A 20,680-nucleotide genomic window follows, 5' to 3' on the forward strand; every position below is an offset into this window, starting at 1 on the left:
TCCTCACAAAATTATCTACCAATCACATGATTTTTGTGAGAAATATCAATGTACAGCAAAATGCTTCAATAATCTTCTGCCTTTTTCTTTTTATTAATTTTGGGCTTTCAACTTCGTTCCGATTTCCATCTTTGCGTATACTACAGAGGAAAATGGCTTCACTTGTCAGGTCAGTGCAACTGCGCGCATGTGAAACATTATTTCAAATATGATTTAGACTAAAAGTATCACGGCAGTCTAATATATTGTTGGGTAATCGGCATTAAGTGAAGGGTAGTGAAAACAAGAGGTTGAAAAAAATGTGTGAACTGTTTATATGCTTTGTTGAGGTTTTACTTTTAATGTTTGGTTATATAAACTTTATTTAGAAATCGAAAGTAGACTAAATCATTCACTTGATGGAGTGATTAATTGTGTACTTGTGATTATTAATTAAGATTGTGTAGCTCATTATTAGATTCATTTAGCCAGATATTTTCGTCATCAGTGTCACACATTTTTTTCTGTGTAACGTAAGGCAAGTGTCCTTGAATGCTGACCTCTGGTCAGATATAGAAGAGGGGTTATATATAACACGTAGGGAGACGGACAGAACTATCGAAGATGGGCCCATCTTCTTCTTTCTTGTTTATGGGGTAATTTCTGTGCAGGACAATTACTCACCGGCAGCGTGGTGTGTAATAAAGAAAGATATTATATTAATCTCTGCCCCAAAGGCGCTTACCATACTGACCTCACTCTACTCTCTGACCTCACTTGCGTCACAGACCAGACTTCATAGACGTGGGTCAGGGATTAATCCCGTACCAGAACAGTATCCCCTTCACAGGTCCTTTAGGAGCAAATACCCCGTGCTTTGAAAGAAAAGCTATTGCTTTAGATACGCAAATTCATTCTACTTATTTTATTACCCAACTCTTAAATTGGCAACAGTTGAGATTGTATGATATGAACAATAAACCGCTGTTCCCATTCCAAAGCCAAAGCTTGGGTGAGAGCAGCCAGAATTTTCACACACATAATTCTGCTGTAACAAAAAAACAAAAAAAAAAAAAAAAAAGTATTAAAAGTGACAAAAAGCAATACAAAACAATATGTCAATACAATTTGTGTTTAAGTATCATGGGATATCCTTGTAATGATATGTGATTCACCAACAACAACATGATCTATTGGTAATGATTTTATTTCACAAATTGACAAAATGTATGCATCCATAACAAAATGATTTTCAGTTTGTCCATGATCAAGTGGGTTTTTTTGTTTGTTTGTTTGTTGTTGTTTTTTGGGGGGTGGGGGTGTTTGTTGTTTGTTTTGGGTTTGTTTTTGTTTTTTTATACAAAATAATTTTATGATGAATATAAAAAGAAAGACAATTGATGATAAAAGAAAGTCGTGAAACAGGACAGAAGACAGTTAAAATGAGAAAGAGAATAGAAAGAAGATTAAATGTGTAAATCAAAAATGATATTCCAGAAAAAAACAGTTTGGTGGACCAGGGGAGTGAGCCTTAACATGTACTGGTCCTTGTATATTTTAGAGGTGTCATATTTCATATACATCATTTTTATCATTATGTCATTTATCATTGAGAAAGGTCTCTTGACCGAAAAGTTTGATATTTCTTTTTGTGTGTTATTGCTGGGTTTGTTTTTTTTATGTGACAGTGACTATGAGGGTTTGTTTGTTTGTTTGTGTTTTGTTTCTTTTCTTTCTTTCTTTCTTTCTTTTTTTTTTGTTGTTGTTTTTTTGTTGTTTTTTTTTGTTTTGTTTGTTTGTTTTGTTTTGGGTTTTTGTTGTTGTTGTTGTTTTTTGTTGTTGTTGTTGTTGGTTTTTGTTTGTTTTGTTTTTTGTTCAAAGATAAGTTTTAGACCATCCTAAATGTTTACCAGCTTTGGGCATTTTAACTCTCACAATAGAGGTATGTAATTTTTTTTACAAAATAATTGAATGAATACATATAATTATAATTATACGGATATATGTATATATAAGTATGCATATATATATATATATATATATATATATATATATATATATTTATATTCATGTGTGTGTGTGGACTTAAGAAATGATAAGGCAGGAATCAGATCATTACATGTTAAAGTGTTTGTGGGGTTTTGGTGCTGGTTTGATTTTGAGTCATCATTATCTTGTTGTTGTTGTCGTTGTTGACAGAACTTTGGGAAGGCAGAGCCTGCTGCAGCAGCAGTGGTGCTTCATGCAGAAAAGGTTTCCTTGTTGTTCCTTTCTCTGTCTATTTATTTATTTATTTATTATTATTATTATTATTACTACTACTACCTTTTTCTATATTATAATTATTATTTATTTATTTATTATTATTATTATTTTATTATTATTATTATTATTACTACTACCTTTTTCTATATTATAATTATTATTTATTTATTTATTTATTATTATTATTATTACTACTACCTTTTTCTATATTATAATTATTATTTATTTATTTATTTATGTAAGCTTATATATTATTTATTCACCTTTTTTTTCTTTTTTTCTCAAGGCCTGACTAAGCGTGTTGGGTTACGCTGCTGGTCAGGCATCTGCTTGGCAGATGTGGTGTAGCGTATATGGTTTTGTCCGAACGCAGTGACGCCTCCTTGAGCTACTGAAACTGAAACTGAAACTGAAATCTGTCTGTCTCATCAACTGCTTGTTTGAGTCCTAGTAATAATTGTAAATTTGAAAGGAATTAGATGTATTGTTGATTGGGTATGTGAGTGAGTGCTTGTGTGTGTGTGTGTGTGTGTGTGTGTGTGTGTGTGTCGCTGTGTGTGTGTGTCACTGTGTGTTTTTGCGTGAGTATGTGTGTGTCACTGTGTGTGTGTGTGTATGTCTGTGTGTGTTTGTGTGTGTATGTGTGTCTTTTTTTTTTGTATTTGAGAGAGAGAGAGAAGAGAGAGAGACTTTGCATCAGAAGCTTGCTTACCATGATGATTTGTTCAAAGTGTTGCTCTGTAACTTACATTGAATTAAAGGAAGAAAGAGAGAATCTTCCAACTGAATCATCTCTCTTTGTGCATTGTTTGTTTCATATCTTTTCTTTCACACGGAAAGTTGCTCCGCTATATCATTTATGTTGATATTCATTATTGTTTAATTTTTTTATCATGATTTAAACTGTTGACAGCATTACCTTGTTTTGGGGTTTGTTTGGGGTTTTTTGTTGTTGTTTTTTTCTCATTCCTCTGTACAGTGTGCTGGAAACACATTTGGTGTTAGTTTATTCATTTCTGTTCTAACTTTTCCAGGGTAGCCCAGGCAAGTTCAAACACGTCGGTGGCTTACACTGAAATGAGCAAATACTGGGAGAAGAACAGAAAGCTTCAGCGACCCATTTCACCTCATCTGACTGTGTTTAAGTGAGTGCTGTGTGTGTGTGTGTGTGTGTGTGTGTGTGTGTGTGTTTATTAATTTTTGTATTAATTTTTGTTGTTGTTATTTTTACTTTATTTATTTTATTTTATTTATTTTTATTGTTATTTATTTTATTTTATTCATTTATTTTATTTATTTATTTATTTTATTTTTTGTTTTTTGTTGTTATTTTTCCTTATTTTATTTTATTTTATTTAGTTGTATTTTATTATTATGTTGTTGTTTTTTGTTTTTTGGTTTTTTGTTTGTTTTTCTCAAGGCCTAACTAAGCGCGTTGGGTTACGCTGCTGGTCAGGCGTCTGCTTGGCAGATGTGGTGTAGCGTATATGGATTTGACTGAACGCAGTGACGCCTCCTTGAGCTACTGATACTGATACTGATACTGTGTGTGCATGTGTGTCTGTGTGTGTGTGTGTGTGCATGTATGTGGGTGTATATGTTCGAATGATTGTGCCCAAGCTTGTTGAACATGGCCCTTTTTTAATTTTTTATTTCAATACTTGCCTTCCAGGCATTTCTTTTTTCTTTTTCTTTTTTTTGTTCCATTTTTATTCATTACTGATATATGATTCATTTTTGGTGTTTTGTTTATTTGAAACACACACACACGCGCGCGCACGCACACACACACACACACACACACACACACACAGAGAGAATATATAGATATGTATATATACAGATACATACTTACATTTTGTTTCTAGCAAGTGGTAGGCTGTTACCTGTCTTAAGGCCTGACCAGCATGTTGGGCTTATGCTTAGGTCAGGTGTGTGTTCTGGTGTGTGTGTGTGTTGTTTGTTGTGGTTTTTTTTTTGTTTATTTGTTTTGGGTTGTTGTTGTTTTTTACAGCAGGTGTGTGTATCAGTCTGCCTGCTTTGACACCCGCTTGCAACACTCAGCTTATATCACAGACTGACGTAAGTTTTACATTTGGGCCAACAGCAAAGTGAGAGCTGTATCATCAATGGTTTCTCCAGTCAATGGGAAATCATTGACAGCTTAATCTTTTGTGAAGGACTATGACTCTCAAACTTGGAGGCAAAATTGTACTGGCTTTTAGTGCTGCAGCCTTGTGGGCTGGTTGGCCTTTGGGAACCATCCCAACACCGACTGTCCTAAAACCCTCTTGGCCGAGAGAGTGGGGATGTAACTTGGGCAAGACACTCTCCACTATAATCAAATTCTAGCCCAGATAGTCGGAACAGCAGTTGCCTCCTCTGCTGTTCTGATGGTCATAGTCGGACACGACTGACTGTCGTATGCAAGCAAAAAGTGACACTGTGACACTATGTTGCAGGCCCCACTTACCTATGATGTCGTCCATTACCTTCAGAATCACAGGTGTGGCAGTACAGGTTGGTAAGTATATCACATATTTCTAAATATATTTCTGTTAATTAATAATTAATTAATTGCAATGTTTTTAAAAGCGAATATGTGAAATGCTTTTATTTGAGAACATATGTTTATTACTCTTGTTTAATCAAGTAATCCGCGTGTGTGGGGTGGGTGGGGGGTGGGTGGGTGCGGGTGTGTGCTGATTATCTGGTTGCGGTTTTCCGCAATTTATCTTTATTCCTATCTTATCTGTCTATTATAATCAATGTGCAGTATAGTAGGCTATGTTTATAATTATATTCAAATAATGTTTCTTAATTCTTTCTGTTTTTACATTAAGAATACTAGTTATTACCTGCAGTGTGTGTGGATGGATGTATGTATGAAATGGTGTATGTGATTGTTTTTTGTTTTGTTTTTTTTTTAATTTTTTTTTTACATTTGTATCATAAAAGCTGTTGTTGACTTTTACAGTTATTGTCCCCATGTTGTTTACTTGTCTGTGTTGTGATAATGCACCTGACCAAATTTCTCCAGTTGGAGGTAATAAAGTTATTCTTATCTTATCTTATCTTATCTTATCTTATGTCTACCCACCTGTCTGCGTGCTAGTGCTTGGTTTTACATCTTGCTTAGCTGCTGCGTTAAGTGCTGTGGGAGAAGATTACACGTTGATAAGTATATCATGTGTCTGCCTACCTGTCTGCGTGCTAGTGCTTAGTTTTACATCTCGTTTTGCATCTTTCTGAAGAGTGAGGTGGTAGAATGGTTAAGACGCTGCCAGTACAGTGTCCGTGGGGGTCTGGTTCAAATCCCTCTCTCATCCTTCTTCTTCTTCTGCGTTCACTCGTATGCACACGTGTGGGCTTTTACGTGTATGACCGTTTTTACCCCGCCATGTAGGCAGCCATACTCCGTTTTCGGGGATGTGCATGCTGGGTATGTTCTTGTTTCCATAACTCACCGAACGCTGACATGGATTACAGGATCTTTAACGTGCGTATTCGATCTTCTGCTTGCATATACACACGAAGGGGGTTCAGGCACTAGCAGGTCTGCACATATGTTGACCTGGGAGATCGTAAAAATCTCCACCCTTTACCCACCAGGCGCCGTCACCGTGATTCGAACCCGGGACCCTCAGATTGACAGTCCAACGCTTTAACCACTCGGCTATTGCGCCCGTCCTTCTCTCATCCTTTCTGCCAAGTTTGACTGGAAATTCAAACTGACAAGCCTGCTGGGTTATGCTGGTGTCAGGTATCTGCCGAACAGAAGTTGGTGTTGTATATATGGATTCGTCGAAGTGCAGTGATGCCTTCTTGACAAACTGAAACTGAAAGATCTTTCTGTTTTCAGTGTTGCTAGGTTTGGGAGAAGACTGCATGTATATGAATAAATGTGTGTGTGAGACAGTGTGTTTACATTTGGAAATGCCATGTATTTTTGTATTTTGTATTTCTTTTTATCACAACAGATTTCTCTGTGTGAAATTCGGGCCGCTCTCCCCAGGGAGAGCGCGTCGCTACACTACAGTGCCACCCTTTAAAAAAAAAAAAAATTATTATATGTTTTAGTGAGTGTTTGTGTGTGGGTGTGTGTTTATGTAAGTGTGTGTGGGTGTGTGTTTATGTAAGTGTGTGTGGTGTGTGTGAGTGTGTGTGCTTTCATGTGAGAGATGGTTGCAGACAGCATTTACAATGCTTATTTTTTTGCAGTCCAATCAAGAACTATTTCCATGTCTCTGCTATTCTGCTTTCCACTCCCCAGGACCTACATATCTTTCTGACCTTATCAGTGTTTACACTCCCACAAGAAATCTCCGCTCTGCCTCTGACTGTTACCTTTTGAAACTTCCTTGTGTCAGTACAAGAACCAATGGTGAACGTTCTTTCTTCTTTACTGCACCTCACATCTGGAACAACCTTTCTTATCATATCCGTGCATCTGATTCTATTTCTGCTTTTCGCTTATCACTAAAACTCATCTTTTTAAAACCTATCTATAAGTACTCTCAGCTTCCTTTTCTTCAACACCACCCATGTCAGCTCACTTTGGATGTATGTAGAGTGGGAAAGGGAGAGTGTGAGTGGGGGGGAGGGGTTTTTTGAGAAAGAGTGGCCATGAATGTTTTATGTTACTTGTAATATTTTTCTTTCATGTAAAGCGCCCTGAGCTCCTAGTGAGACAGGGCGCTATATAAATGTACATTATTATTATTATCATTATTTATTGTCAGATTACTGTAATGTTCTGACAAAAGTTTTGTACACACACTTTCCAGCATTAACTTCTGTGTTTGATTACCAAGTGACGTGTGGCATACCAAGTCATACACGAGTTATAGTGTACATATGCACATATCAGTGTGTGCATGTGAAATATAAATGCATACACATACATCAATGTATATGTATGCATACATACATCAATGTGTGTGTGTGTATTTTTATATAACACAAGATAAATCCAGGACTTGCTGGCACCACTCCATAGAAATCATTCCACAGGGCTATGTAGATTCTTGAAAGAGAACAACAAGAAATGGTAAACAAACCCAAAGGTACTTATAGACAATGTGTCACAGATGAGACGCTTCCCTGATGAAGCCCTATGGGCGAAAATTTAAGAGAAGAAAAAAGGAGGACAATTATTTTCCTTGTCGTTTATAGATATAGATACATATATGTGTGTGTATATATATATATATATATATATATATATATATATATCACACTTCACAACAGATTGCTCTGTGTGAAATTCGGGCTGCTCTCCTCAGGGAGAGCACGTCGCTACACTACAGCGCCACTCTTTTTTTTGTTTTTGTATTTTTTCCTGCGTGCAGTTTTATTTGTTTTTCTCATCGAAGTGGATTTTTCTACAGAATTTTGCCAGGAACAACTCTTCTGTTGCTGTGGGTTCTTTTACGTGTGCTAAGTGCATGCTGCACACGGGACCTTGGTTTATAGTTTCGTCCAAATGACTAGCGTCGATCCAGACCACCACTCAAGGTCAAGTAGAGGGGAAGAAAATATCTGCGGCTGAGCCGTGATTCAAACCAGCATGCTCAGATTCTCTCGTTTTAGGCGGGTGCATTTCCTCAAGGCCATCACTCCTCTTATATATAAATATATATATATACATATATTTGTGTGTGTGTGTGTATGTATGTATATGTATTTATGTCTGTGTGTGTGTGTGGACAGCTGCGACAGGTGCGTCCCTGTGCCTTCTGGCTTTACCTGGTGACTTCAGCCATTACCTGGAGATGGTGAAAAACCTGGAGCTGGGCCCAGCGGTTATCTCCAGCCTGAAGCTTTTGGTGGTCTTCCCTGTCGTCTACCACTTCATCAACGGCATTCGACACCTGGTCAGTGTGCTGACTGGATTGTGTGTATGGTGCGCACGTTAACTCACTCGGGACGACAAGTTTTCTCCCTTGCTTTTCCCCACAGACGGCCCTTTTGTAAGGGTTTGGAAAAAAATTACAAAAAATACAAAATACTGTGTAAGAAAATGAAACTTTCAGAACTGGTTTATTACGTGTTGAGCTATTACATATAAAAAAATTCAAATTTCTCATCTTATTTTTACAGTTTTACCATATGTAGAAAATACTGCCAATTTTTCACCCCAAATCACCATACCCATGCTCGCTTTCTGCATTAAATTCGCTTTCTTCTTCGTCATCATCCACCTCTTCAATGTCCGACCCTTCAGTTTGTAGCATTTCAAGTACTTTGGCAACACTAAAACATTGCCGTCACTGCCTTGTTTGCTTCACAACATTCTGAGAAGAGCCCGCTTTGCTAACAGGCTGGCACGCGAGCAGACGACCAGTCAGTGACTTTGTCAGTGTGTGTGCGAGACAGGCCACACATCCCAGGCTGACCAGTCATACTGTTCGATTGTGGAGTGACCCAGAATAGCGCACTCTGCTTGGCTAATCACAAAATCATGTGTACAGCGCATGATGGAATTTTACTTTCGGAGAATGCTATTCCATTCCTTTGTCCGAATCCGAATACGTTTTGTGTAGGAATGTGTGAGCATTCCTTCATCCGGAGAGAGTTAAAGATTCTGTCAGCATTCTGTGTGTTATGGAAACCAGAACATACCCAGCATGCACACACCTGAAAACGGTGTTTGGCTGTCTACATTGGGAGGGTAAAAATGGTCAGACACGTCAAAGCCTACTCATGTACAAACGAGTGAACATAGGAGTTGAACCCATGCACGAAGAAGAAGTATGTATGGTAGGTCTGTCATACTATGACCATCAGAACAGCAGAGGAGGCAGCCGCTTTCTGAACTGTCCGGGCGAGAATTTAATTATAGTGGAGAGTGTCTTGCCAAAGTTACATCCCCACTGTCTCGGCCAAGAGGGTTTTAGGACAGTCAGTGTGTTGGGATGGTCCCCAAAGGCCAACTAGCTCCCAAGGCTGCAGCAATCCTAGTTAAAGAGTTATTCAAATGGGTTGAAAATAGTTTGGAATTATAGTCCCTCACAAAAGACTAATCTGAAAATGATTCCCATTCCATTACAGCTCCCACTTTGCTGTTGGCCCATATGTACACTACACTGTCACTCTTTGATATAAGCAGAGGTGACAGGCCAACAGAATTATTTTGGCCGCAATCCCCTAAATGCAGGGTGTCCAGTATCAGTCCTTCTTGCAGCTGTTTCCATTGTGGGTGCTGAGAGGTGTTGTGTGGAAGTGGTGCTGCACAGCGCTGGCCGTATATTCTTGTTTGTGTTGCATGAGTGTGTTCTGTTTAACATCCCTGTCTTCTCTTTTATCTATTCAATCTGTTTTGTTCTCTTTTATCTATTCAGTCTATTTTTGTTCTCTTTTATCTATTCAGTCTATTTTTGTTCTCTTTTATCTATTCAGTCTATTTTGAGTCACTTCCATCTTTTTCTTTTCTTTACTTTTTTTTTTTTTTTTTTTAATGAAGAAAAACAACAAACTACACACACACACACACGCACGCACGCACGCACACAAATTCTGCGGTTTCTCATCCATTTCAATTTACTTGCGTTTGAAATATTGAAAGTTTGATTAGAAGTCCCACTGACTTATCATTGTAATTTTCTCATTCACGTTAACAAGTTAGTACTCTGTTCGTTGTCATAATCACTACCACTACCACCATCAAAACATCCAATAAAGAGGTTATGTTTTCATTTTGGTTTGTGTGTTTTATGTTGTCAACAGAATTAGGCAAGCAGTTGTGAATAGATTTTCCTGAAAAAAAACAAAGAGTCAAAGATCAGTGGAGTTGGAGTGTGGTGGTGGTGTGGATAGGTATTAATATACATGGGATTTTATTTTTAAGGACTCTTGCATAATTATTATCTACGTTCAATGGTGATGAATGTATGGAGTATCCTCTACTTGATATTAAAAATTAAAAAAATCATAATTATCATCTTTGTCATAATAATAATAATGTATTTATAATACACACTACCTCATTATCACAGAGCTTTAAAAATCAACATCAACTGGGGAGGAAAAATGACGGGCGCAATAGCCGAGTGGTTAAAGCGTTGGACCCTCAATCTGAGGGTCCCGGGTTCGAATCGCGATGGCGCCTGGTGGGTAAAGGGTGGAGATTTTTCCGATCTCCCAGGTCAACATGTGCAGACCTGCTGGGTAAAGGGTGGAGATTTTTCCGATCCCCCAGGTCAACATGTGCAGACCTGCTAGTGTCTGAGCCCCCTTTGTGTGTATACGCAAGCAGAAGATCAAATGCGCCCGTAAAAGATCCTGTAATCCATGTCAGCGTTCGGTGGGTTATGGAAACAATATAACCACCAGAATATAACCCGAAAGCGGAGTATGACTGCCTACATGGCGGGGTAAAAACGGTCATACACGTAAAAGCGCACTCGTGTGCATACGAGTGAACGTGGGAGTTGCAGACCACGAACGAAGAAGAAGAAGAAGAAGGGGAGGAAAAATGAGCTACAGAAATTAATGCCGGGCACCATGATTGAAGACAAAGAGAATGCATTATTTAACGTTATCACTGACATGATCAACAGCATCATGTGTCAGTTGGCAGTGGAATGTGTCAGCGAGCATTATCACTAAAATGATGGACAGTATTATCATTAACATGAACATGAGTCTCTGTGGCAGGCATATGTATCTGTAGTAGTAGTAGTAGTATCATCAATACATGTCTGTATTCGAAACCAAATGCTTGAGGAGACTACTACACATCTCCTACAAGGAGCACAAGACCAATGACTATGTGCGGAACCTGGTCAGCAACCTTGTTGGGCCCCAAGAACCACTGCTGGCGACTGTCAAACGACGGAAGATGGCATGGTTTGGTCATGTCATACGACATAACACCCTCTCCAAAACCATCCTGCAAGGGACTGTAGAGGGAGGGCGCAGACGGGGGCGACAGAGAAAGAGCTGGTCCGACAACGTCAAGGAATGGACCAAAATGATGCCAGATCTCCTCACGACAGCTGCCAACAGAACGGCGTGGCGAGCTATGACATCTTCCTCATGTCCCCCCAACGACCCAGCGGTCAAGGGAATGAGTGAGTGAATGGCAGGTATGGGACGCAGGTTCGGGCTTCAGCAAGCAGTTTAATTAGAAGCCCCTCAGGCTCATCTTTGGAGTATTATCATCTTCATCATCAGTACGTCTCTGTGGCAGGCATGTGTATTAACATCATCATTATTATAATTATCATCATCATCAGTACTTGTCTGTGCGACAGGTGTGGGACGCAGGTTTCGGCTTCAGCAAGCAGATGTTACAGAAAAGCAGTGTCGCCGTGTGGGTTCTTACGGTCATCTTCACGGTCTATTTCGCTTTGTACTACTGATGCGTCTCCCTCACACACTGCACGCTGCGTACCTTGACTCCTCCGGGACACACCTCAGGGCTGAGCCTGTGTGGCAGTCGTCATGACAAGCGTCAGAAATCTGTGTGTGTGTGTTTTCGGAGCTGTGGGGGGTAGTTTAAGTTTGTGTGAAGAATAGAATGTGCGTTGTTTTTTAGTGATAGTAAGTAGGAAAACGCTCTAGAGAATTAACTTACTGAGGCTGTTTTTAGGTTTTTCTGTCTCTTGCTTTTGTGCATGTGTGTGAGTTTTCATTTCTTGAAAAATATTTAAATGATACATGTTAAGTCACTGTGAAGAATAGAATATGTGTTGCTTTCCGTGATAGTAACTAGAAAAAAACACTCTAGGAGAATAACTTGTGGAGTTTGTTTTTAGGTTTTTCTGTCTCTCGCTCTATGCATGTGTGTAAGTTTTTGTTTTTTGAAAATATTGAATTGATGTATATATGCACACGTGGTGATGGTATGCGTGAAAGACATGCCTGTTGAAACACGTTTATATTATATACATATTATATTGGGAACATTATTGTTGTTGACATATCAGTCGCACAAAATATTTCTCCGTGTTGTTATATTCCTTATGGAAACGGTTGCTCAGGAACATTCAGGTATGATTGTATTTCTTGTACTGGACCTTTACTGACATTGTTCTGAAATGCTTTTACAAGTTCATGTTCAAGAAGATATTACTGAATTAAATGAATTGTGATAATGGTTTATCCACATGTTGGCGTTTGTATAAAATTGAGCGATCTGACGTTATGTTCCCATAGCTTTTATGGACATTTATATATTAAGAATATTGCATTTATTTTTATGAAAGTATTTATTTTATAGATTGTACAACTGTTCCAGGTAATCAAAAGGTGTTGAAAAACTATGCAAAGACCAAACATGGACTAGTTTTATGAACTGAAATATTTGAATTTGCTAATAAAGATGTTGCATGTTTACACTTTTCACTCAAAGTGGTAGATGCTTACACCAGTTTTGTGAAGTATGCAGCTTGCTGTTGTTGAACTGAGAGTTAATAATAAATGTTGTTTGAAGCAAAAGAGGGCGTTTCTGGTTGTGTAATGTTGTAATCGTTTATTTGCCTGCGTGCAAGGTGATTGTTTTTGTAAGGCCATTGAATGGCCATGCAACAAGACGCAGTGGCCTTGCTGAAACAATCCTCCAAGGAATTGTTGAGGGAGGGAGACAGAGAAGAAGACAGAGAAAATGATGTACTGATAACGTTGCACAATGGGCAGGAAAACCATTTTCAGTAGCAGTAGCTCAAGGAGGCGTCACTGCGTTCTGTCAAATCCATATATACGCTACACCACATCTGCCAAGCAGATGCCTGACCAGCAGCGTAACCCAACGCGCTTAGTCAGGCCTTGAGAAAAAAAGAAAAAAAAAGGAGAGAAAAAAAGAAGATAAATACATAAAAATAATAATAATATTTATAAAGCGCAAAATCTTAATGAAATCAACTCTAAGCGCACAAAAAACAAACAAACAAAACAAAAACAACTACAACAACAAAAATGAAAAAAAAAAGGACAATAATGATGATAAATAAGCAAATAAATGTAAAATATGCAGACACACATTTACACATACACACACGCACACATGCATAACAGATATGCAACAAACATACAGTTTCACAGACCATTTTCAGAGACCCAGGCTCAGACACACAGCCAACAGACCTGGAGGAATCTGGTGAACAGTTCTTCTGTGGGCACTCCTGTGACGCTTCACAAAGCTGAGGGAGAAGAAGAACGATTTGAAGCACGAAGCAGCGCAGGCTTGGGGTTTTGTCCCCTGGTTTTCTCTTCTTTTTTTTATTTTTTATTTATTTATCTGCAGCAAAAATTGTGTGTGTGTATGTGATGCATGTGGGGTGTATGTGTGTGTGCGTGTGTGTGTGTGTGTGTGCGTGAGTGTGTGTGTGTGTGTGCAGTTTGGGTGTGTGTGTGTGGTTTGTGTGTGTGTGTGTGTGCGTGTGCTTGCATGTGTTGAGGGTTTTTTGACTCACTTGTGTAAACAAGTGAGTCTATGTTTTAACCCGGTGTTCGGTTGTCTGTGTGTGTGTGTGTGTGGCTGTGTGTCTGTGTGTCTGTGTGTCCGTGGTAAACTTTAACATTGACATTTTCTCTGCAACTACTTTGTCAGTTGACACCAAATTTGGCATAAAAATAGGAAAAATTCAGTTCTTTCCAGTCATCTTGTTTAAAACAATATTGCGCCTCTGGGATGGGCACAAAAAAATAAAGAATGAAGCCTAATTATATGCAAACTGCATTTACTGTTATATTTATATTTTTTGTATTCTCTAAACTTGGCACTTTGATCTGATATTCTGACCCAACAGCTAGAGCAGTCATTATTATCATTTTTTGTTCAAACAGGAACTTCTTTTGCTAAGCATGGAAGTTTTATTTATTTTGCAAACGTTTTGGTGCAGATAGTAAAAAAGGGAAATTACTCTGTAATGCTAGGGGGAGTTAATTTGCTTTAAACTGATCTTTCTCATCTTAAATATTACATTTTGAAACAAGAGAGGCAAGGCCTTCAAGACTCACTTATGATGCACTTTTTAAAAAACATCCAAGCTTTTTATGTATTGAGTATAATTTCAAAATGTAATATTTAAGATGAGAAAGATCAGTTGAAAGCAAACTAAGTCCCCCAGCAGAGTAATTTCCCTTGTTTTACTGCCTGCAGCAAAACGTTTGCAATAAACAAAACTTTCATGCTTAGCAAAAGAAGTTCCTGTTTGAACAAAAAATGAAAATAATGACAGATCTTTTGTTGAGTCGAATATCAGATCAAAGTGCCAAGTTTAGAGAATATAAAAAATATAAATATATCAGTAAATGCATTATACTCAATACATAAAAAGCTTGGATTTTTTAAAAAGTGTATCACAAGTGAGTCTTGAAGGCTCTGCCTCTCTTGTTTTTTGTTTTGTTTCAGGCATTCTTGGCATGTCTCACCATTATCCAGTTTGGGTGTGTGTGTGTGTGTGTGGTTTGAGTGTGTGTGTGTATGTGTGCTTGCATGTGTTGAGGCTTTTTTGTTGTTTTTTTTGTTTCAGGCATTCTTGGCATGTCTCACCATTATCCAGTTTGGGTGTGTGTGTGTGTGTGGTTTGAGTGTGTGTGTGTATGTGTGCTTGCATGTGTTGAGGCTTTTTTTGTTGTTTTTTTTGTTTCAGGCATTCTTGGCATGTCTCACCATTATCCAGTTTGGGTGTGTGTGTGTGTGTGTGGTTTGAGTGTGTGTGTGTATGTGTGCTTGCATGTGTTGAGGGTTTGTTTTTTTTTGTTTAGTTTCAGGCATTCTTGGCATGTCTCACCATTATCCAGTTTGGGTGTGTGTGTGTGTGTGTGGTTTGAGTGTGTGTGTGTATGTGTGCTTGCATGTGTTGAGGCTTTTTTTGTTTTTTGTTTTGTTTCAGGCATTCTTGGCATGTCTCACCATTATCCCAAACGAATTTATCATTCACATTGAGCAAAACAATTTTATTTTCAGTGCACATTTATTAGATAATACAACTACATTTCCATAATGCTGATCTAGAAATAGTTCAGCAGTAAATATATGCACATCATCATGATGCACAATGACAATGTGCAAGAAACAGTGTATGTAAAAGCTTTTAAGTACTTTCAGTAAATTCAGCAGGGTGATTGTAAAAGGATATTTCAGCAGATCTGTACATCAATGCTGGTTTTGTGTTGTTATTGTACAGGGATTAACACACACAATTAAAACTGATACCCTGTGCTACATGTGAGCAAAGCAGTACTTAAAATACAATTTGATATGAAAAATAAAGCATGCAAAGTTTGGAAAGGAGAAAAACAAAAAGTACAAATAATGTACACTTAATGTACACTCTTTTTTTTGTTTTTATAATTATTCAACTCAATGTACACTCAAGCAGAACGTTCAACTGCATGATCATATGAAAGGGAGCAAAAGACAAACACAAAAACATGCTGAAATGATGGCGCAAAGATTTGTACACTTTTTTCCAGTTTCATCCCATCAGCAGCTCTTCAACCACAGTACTGTTACTGGTCTTCTACATCACACATTGTTGCCCTGTGAAAGTGATTTCCAACTATCCACCAGCGACATAAGTTACTGGACAAAAGACAATAATGGATCAGCTGTAGACGCTCATGTTAGAAATCAGTCGCTGCTTCAGTAACCTGGAAGAAAATTTGGCGTCATAATTAAAATTTAAAAAAATTTTAAGCATTAAGTTGGATGTATTTCAGGATCTGGGCATAACTGTCTAATGTGTATTTTCAATACCATGTGGACGGAACTACTGAAACCATTGCAAAAGTGGCTGAATCATTACTGACACAAGAAAGCAGCGCCATATAGCCTTCATACTTTATCATGCTCAAATGTCAAAGGCTAACAAAAAGTAGTTTTAACAAAAGAGTCAAAAATGCTCAATCAGGTGACATGAATCATGATTATCACTATCATCATGCAATAACAAGTAAAACTGAATGAAATTGTGGAAATATGAAATTTTGATTTAACACAATAGTAAGAGATCCAGAGACACTGGTACACAATCGCATCGTCACCCAAAATAAACACGATCATTTTGTAGAAAACGAAGTTTGATTCTGTTCTGTAAAAAGACAAAACAGGAACAAGCGAATATTTAAAATGTACATGGTGTGGTTCGTCCGTCGGAATCGACGAGGACCATCTAGTCATCCTGGGGGTGGGTGGGTTGGGCTCTGTGAGTGCGCAGATGACTGGTCAGGCCAATCCGCGCCTGGAAGGTTCTGATGCAGTGTGGACAGGGGATGGTGGCGGCTGTCGGGGACTTGCTGGCACTGCTTTTCCTGGCCTGTCTGCGTTGCTCTGCTGCAGCGATTCTGTTGGCCTCACAGGATTTGGCGCCTTTGCACATATGGTGTACATACTCTTCCTTTGTAAGTGCATGTGCTAGAGCATGTGTATGAACTACTTTTGTTTCAACTAGTATGATAGACTCAGTTATACAAGAGCCTCAGACAAAATGACCTGAAAAATAATCAACTCACACACATACAAAATGTGTCTGAAACGTGTTCCAATATCAATGTTTTGTCCTTGAGTAGAATGCCCCTTCTGATTTTAGTTTTCAAGTTCAGCAAGAATTTACAAATAACGCCCACGTATGAGCATCCCTGAACAGAACTTGTAGTGTAGACAGCAGTACACAATACCAGCAGTCATGTCACTTCTTGTGTAATAACACTATACTGTAAACTGTCTTCACAAACACACCTGTACTATCAATATACAGTCCTTGACCCACTACACTCCACAGAACAGAAATGCAGTTATAAAAAAAAAAAAGATTAACAAGGAGACGGATCAAGCGCCCACGAAACAAAAGCCAATAATACTGAAAGAAAGATTTCACTATTGATGATGATGTCTACAGTTATGATGATACACAGAGAACCACTCCATTCCTCATGGGATGACACACTGATTAATGATACAAAAACACTTCACCAAAAGAAAACTTCATAACAGTCCACAACAATGCCATCCAGTTAACAAAACAGTAAATTTGAAAAGAATTGCAAACTCTTGATGAGACACTTTCGTCAGAAACAACACACAATTGTTGATGTGACAAGACAATTACATCAATATGAATATCAACACAAAACTGTTGATGACACACGACCACACATCAATATCTATACAAAACTGTTCACAAAACAAAGTGACAATGACAACAGTGACAAATCCTCAGTGGCAATGACAACATGGCAGACAAGACAAGAACATATACATCAATAATACAAAACTGTTCACAAAACAAAGTGACAATGACAACAGTGACAAATCCTCACTGGCAATGACAACACGGCAGACAAGACATATACATCAATAACAAAAACAAAACTATCAACACGACAAAACAATCACATCCACAATAATCGATGAGACGACACTTGCACCAGCAACAAGACCAAACTGTTGACAAGACGTAGAGACTGGCAGACGCATTATTTAGCGACGTCCACTGGCTGTTTACGAATGGAGGGGTCAAGGTAGTCTGCTCGCTGTGTGGACTTCCAGCTGTTGTAGATGGCCTTCATGCTGTCATGGTCCAGCTCGGGCTGGTGGCTGGGGTGGGCATGTGAGTGACGGGCTGCCACACACAAGTTTAAAAAAAAGTTTCATTTTTGGTTTTTTTGGGGAAAAAACACTGCAAAAATGCAGAAAAAGAACTATCCAAATCTTTTTCAAAGATGAATAACATAACTTAAATAATGATAATAATAATGGTATTTATATAACGCTGAATCTTGTGCATAGACAAATCAAAGCGCTTTCGCACCAGTCATTCACATGCATGCATAACTCTAAAACTGGAGAAACTGAAGACAAGGAAGAGGCGGGAAGGGAGGCTATTTTGGGAAGAGGTGGGTTTTAAGGCCAGACTTGAAAGAGCTGAGTGTGGAGATTTGATGAAGCGAAAAAGGAAGTTCATTCCAACTGCAAGGTCCAGAGACAGAGAAAGAACGGTGGCCAACAGTCGAGAGTTTGAATCTGGGTATGCATAAACAGAGTGGATCCGAAGCTGATCGTAGTGAGCGAGATGGAGTGTAGAAGTGAAGGCAGCCACAGAGATAGGAAGGGGCTGATTTGTGAATACATTTATAACACAGAGTGCTCATCTTGTACTTTATTCTGTGTGAGACAGGGAGCCAGTGGAGATGTTGCAAAAGAGGAGTGATGTGCTCAGATCTTTTCTTGAAAAATGATGTATGAAGCCTTGAGAGCCAACAAAAATTTGTTGACACGAATAAACACAGTGACAGACTGAGCTCCAATTCTCAACTGTGGGTGTATCAATTTTGATATTATGCATTGGTGAAAATGTTGCTGGGGAAGGGTCTTTGTCAATGAACTCTTGAACATGCACGCAAATACACACACACACACACACACACACACACACACACACACACAAATATTCAAATGATTATGGTTACACATATGCTATGTACATGAACACACAACTAAATAATTATGGGCACATAATTATGTATGACATATGTACACTGTAATTCAGATTAGATGGATAAATAAACAAACAGATAAATAAACAAAAGAATAGATAGAAGACAGATATATGACTAAATAGATAAATAAATAGGCTGATAAATAAATTCACGAATGAGTACATAAATGATTAAACAGATAAATAAACAAATAAACAAACAAATAAATGAATAAATAAATAAAATTAGCAGTAAATGATAACCGCTGGACCATACCATTCAAATTCTTCAGCACTTCAGGTACTTCAGACTTGGGCACAGTATTGTAACTGCCATTGTAGACAGAGTTGAAATAGTGACCAGTCTGCAAAAACAAAATTCTATATAATCATTGTAACTGCTGCTGTAGACAGAGCTGAGATAGCGAACAGTCTGCAAAAACAAAATGATACACATTGTAACTGCGCTGTTGTAGACAAAGTTGAAATGGTGACAAGTCAGGAAAAAACAAAATCATACACATTATATGATACAAAATTATATGTTGTGCACAGAAATGGATTCTTACATTCAATAGTTTTCTCTTGTGCAATAAGTAAGATTTCTTATAGTAAGATTTGTTTTAAAACCCAAAAGCAAACTTCGTAGTTTCATACATTATGTAGTTGCAAAGGAAACAAAAAAGAATTATAACTATTTATATATTTTGAATCAGAAAATAACTGCAACAAAGCTGCAACAAAGAATATACAAACATATACAAAACATTGCTTGATTTCTAGCCACTCATGACAAAAAGGAGTTAAAGTATGTATACATTTTGATGAGCTCCATTAATTTGCAGTGAAATTACTAATGATAATCAGAAATCATGACAATCGTGTATGCAGACGCATATTCAAAATTAACCCCACTCTCCCCACACTAATACACATATATGTATTCACACACACACACACACACATACACACACACGCGCATGCATCCAAGCTGTACACACACACACATTCACATGCATTGAAATGCGCACACACACACACATACACACACGCATACACACACATGCATGCATTCATGCTGCACACACACATACACACAGACACACATGCATCCAAACACACACACACACACACACACACACACACACACACACGCACGCACGCACGCACATGCATATGTACGCACGCACGCACATGCAAACATGAATCCACACACACACACACACACACCCCTCCACTCTCTTACCCCCACCCCTATCCCCACACCCCTTCCTCCACACACCTGAGACGGCAGACATTCAGCCTTTTTCCTCTTCTCCAGATCGAATCGTTCCTCGCTCCAGTTTCCAATCAGAGTGTCATTGCCATAGGAGCTCTCTTTGTTGGTACATCGCCATCCGAACTGATTCAACTTCACGTCGTCAGTCGAGTGCGTCCATACCTCGGCTGCTCCGCTTGCACGAACCATGCTGCGAAAAGCTGGGTCCTGGATCAACTCCTGGTGACTCATGGCGATCCTTCAGTGTCTAGTTTCCACGAATGAGCAACCTTTCTCTTTTATAAAGCTCAGTGGAACAGAAAGGATATATATCGACGCAAAGCAGACGATAATGGAAGCAGACGAGTTGTGGTGGCGGAAGTGAGGTTCTGTAGCCCGGGTGATGAAGTCATGTGACCTGTCATGTGATTGTGGCCACTTTTAGATCGGTCGGTTGGAGCAATGGCATGGTCATCAGTTTTTGAGAGAATGAGCAATGAAAAGATGTGTACAACTACTAATGATAATCCTAAACTGGTAATTCACTGCCGCTTATCTTACGGCACAAAGCACGTGGCATTTAAAGCAAATTAAAATGAACATAGAAATGAAGTTATAACACACACATGTAGCCATGTGCTCAACCGCAGTTCAACTCACAGAACATGCCGAAAAGCGGACGAGTTTCACTGCAGTGACGGTGTCCAACCATTGACATGAGGAGGTAACTCATGTGGCTTAAAGCTATCAA

General features: G+C 38.5%; 2 protein-coding genes across 2 annotated transcripts; one reads left to right on the forward strand and one right to left on the reverse strand.

Annotated features, from left to right (window-relative positions):
• The first annotated feature begins 152 nt into the window (after positions 1–152).
• On the forward strand, positions 153–12,651 carry LOC143291552 (succinate dehydrogenase cytochrome b560 subunit, mitochondrial-like). The gene is made up of 6 exons (XM_076601451.1): positions 153–169; positions 2,179–2,232; positions 3,279–3,389; positions 4,707–4,768; positions 7,957–8,120; positions 11,502–12,651. Exons 1-6 carry the CDS (start codon positions 153–155, stop codon positions 11,607–11,609), a joined length of 516 nt encoding a protein of 171 aa, XP_076457566.1. The 3' UTR covers positions 11,610–12,651.
• A 3,235-nt stretch (positions 12,652–15,886) lies between these two features.
• On the reverse strand, positions 15,887–20,315 carry LOC143291530 (cilia- and flagella-associated protein 68-like). Its single transcript, XM_076601432.1, has 3 exons — positions 19,954–20,315; positions 18,949–19,036; positions 15,887–17,816 (listed from the first exon to the last, which is right to left on the reverse strand). Exons 1-3 carry the CDS (start codon positions 20,179–20,181, stop codon positions 17,671–17,673), a joined length of 462 nt encoding a protein of 153 aa, XP_076457547.1. The 5' UTR covers positions 20,182–20,315; the 3' UTR covers positions 15,887–17,670.
• Positions 20,316–20,680: the final 365 nt, after the last annotated feature.

Source organism: Babylonia areolata, chromosome 17 (genome assembly GCF_041734735.1).
Source record: "Babylonia areolata isolate BAREFJ2019XMU chromosome 17, ASM4173473v1, whole genome shotgun sequence".
Taxonomy (NCBI): domain Eukaryota; kingdom Metazoa; phylum Mollusca; class Gastropoda; order Neogastropoda; family Buccinidae; genus Babylonia; species Babylonia areolata.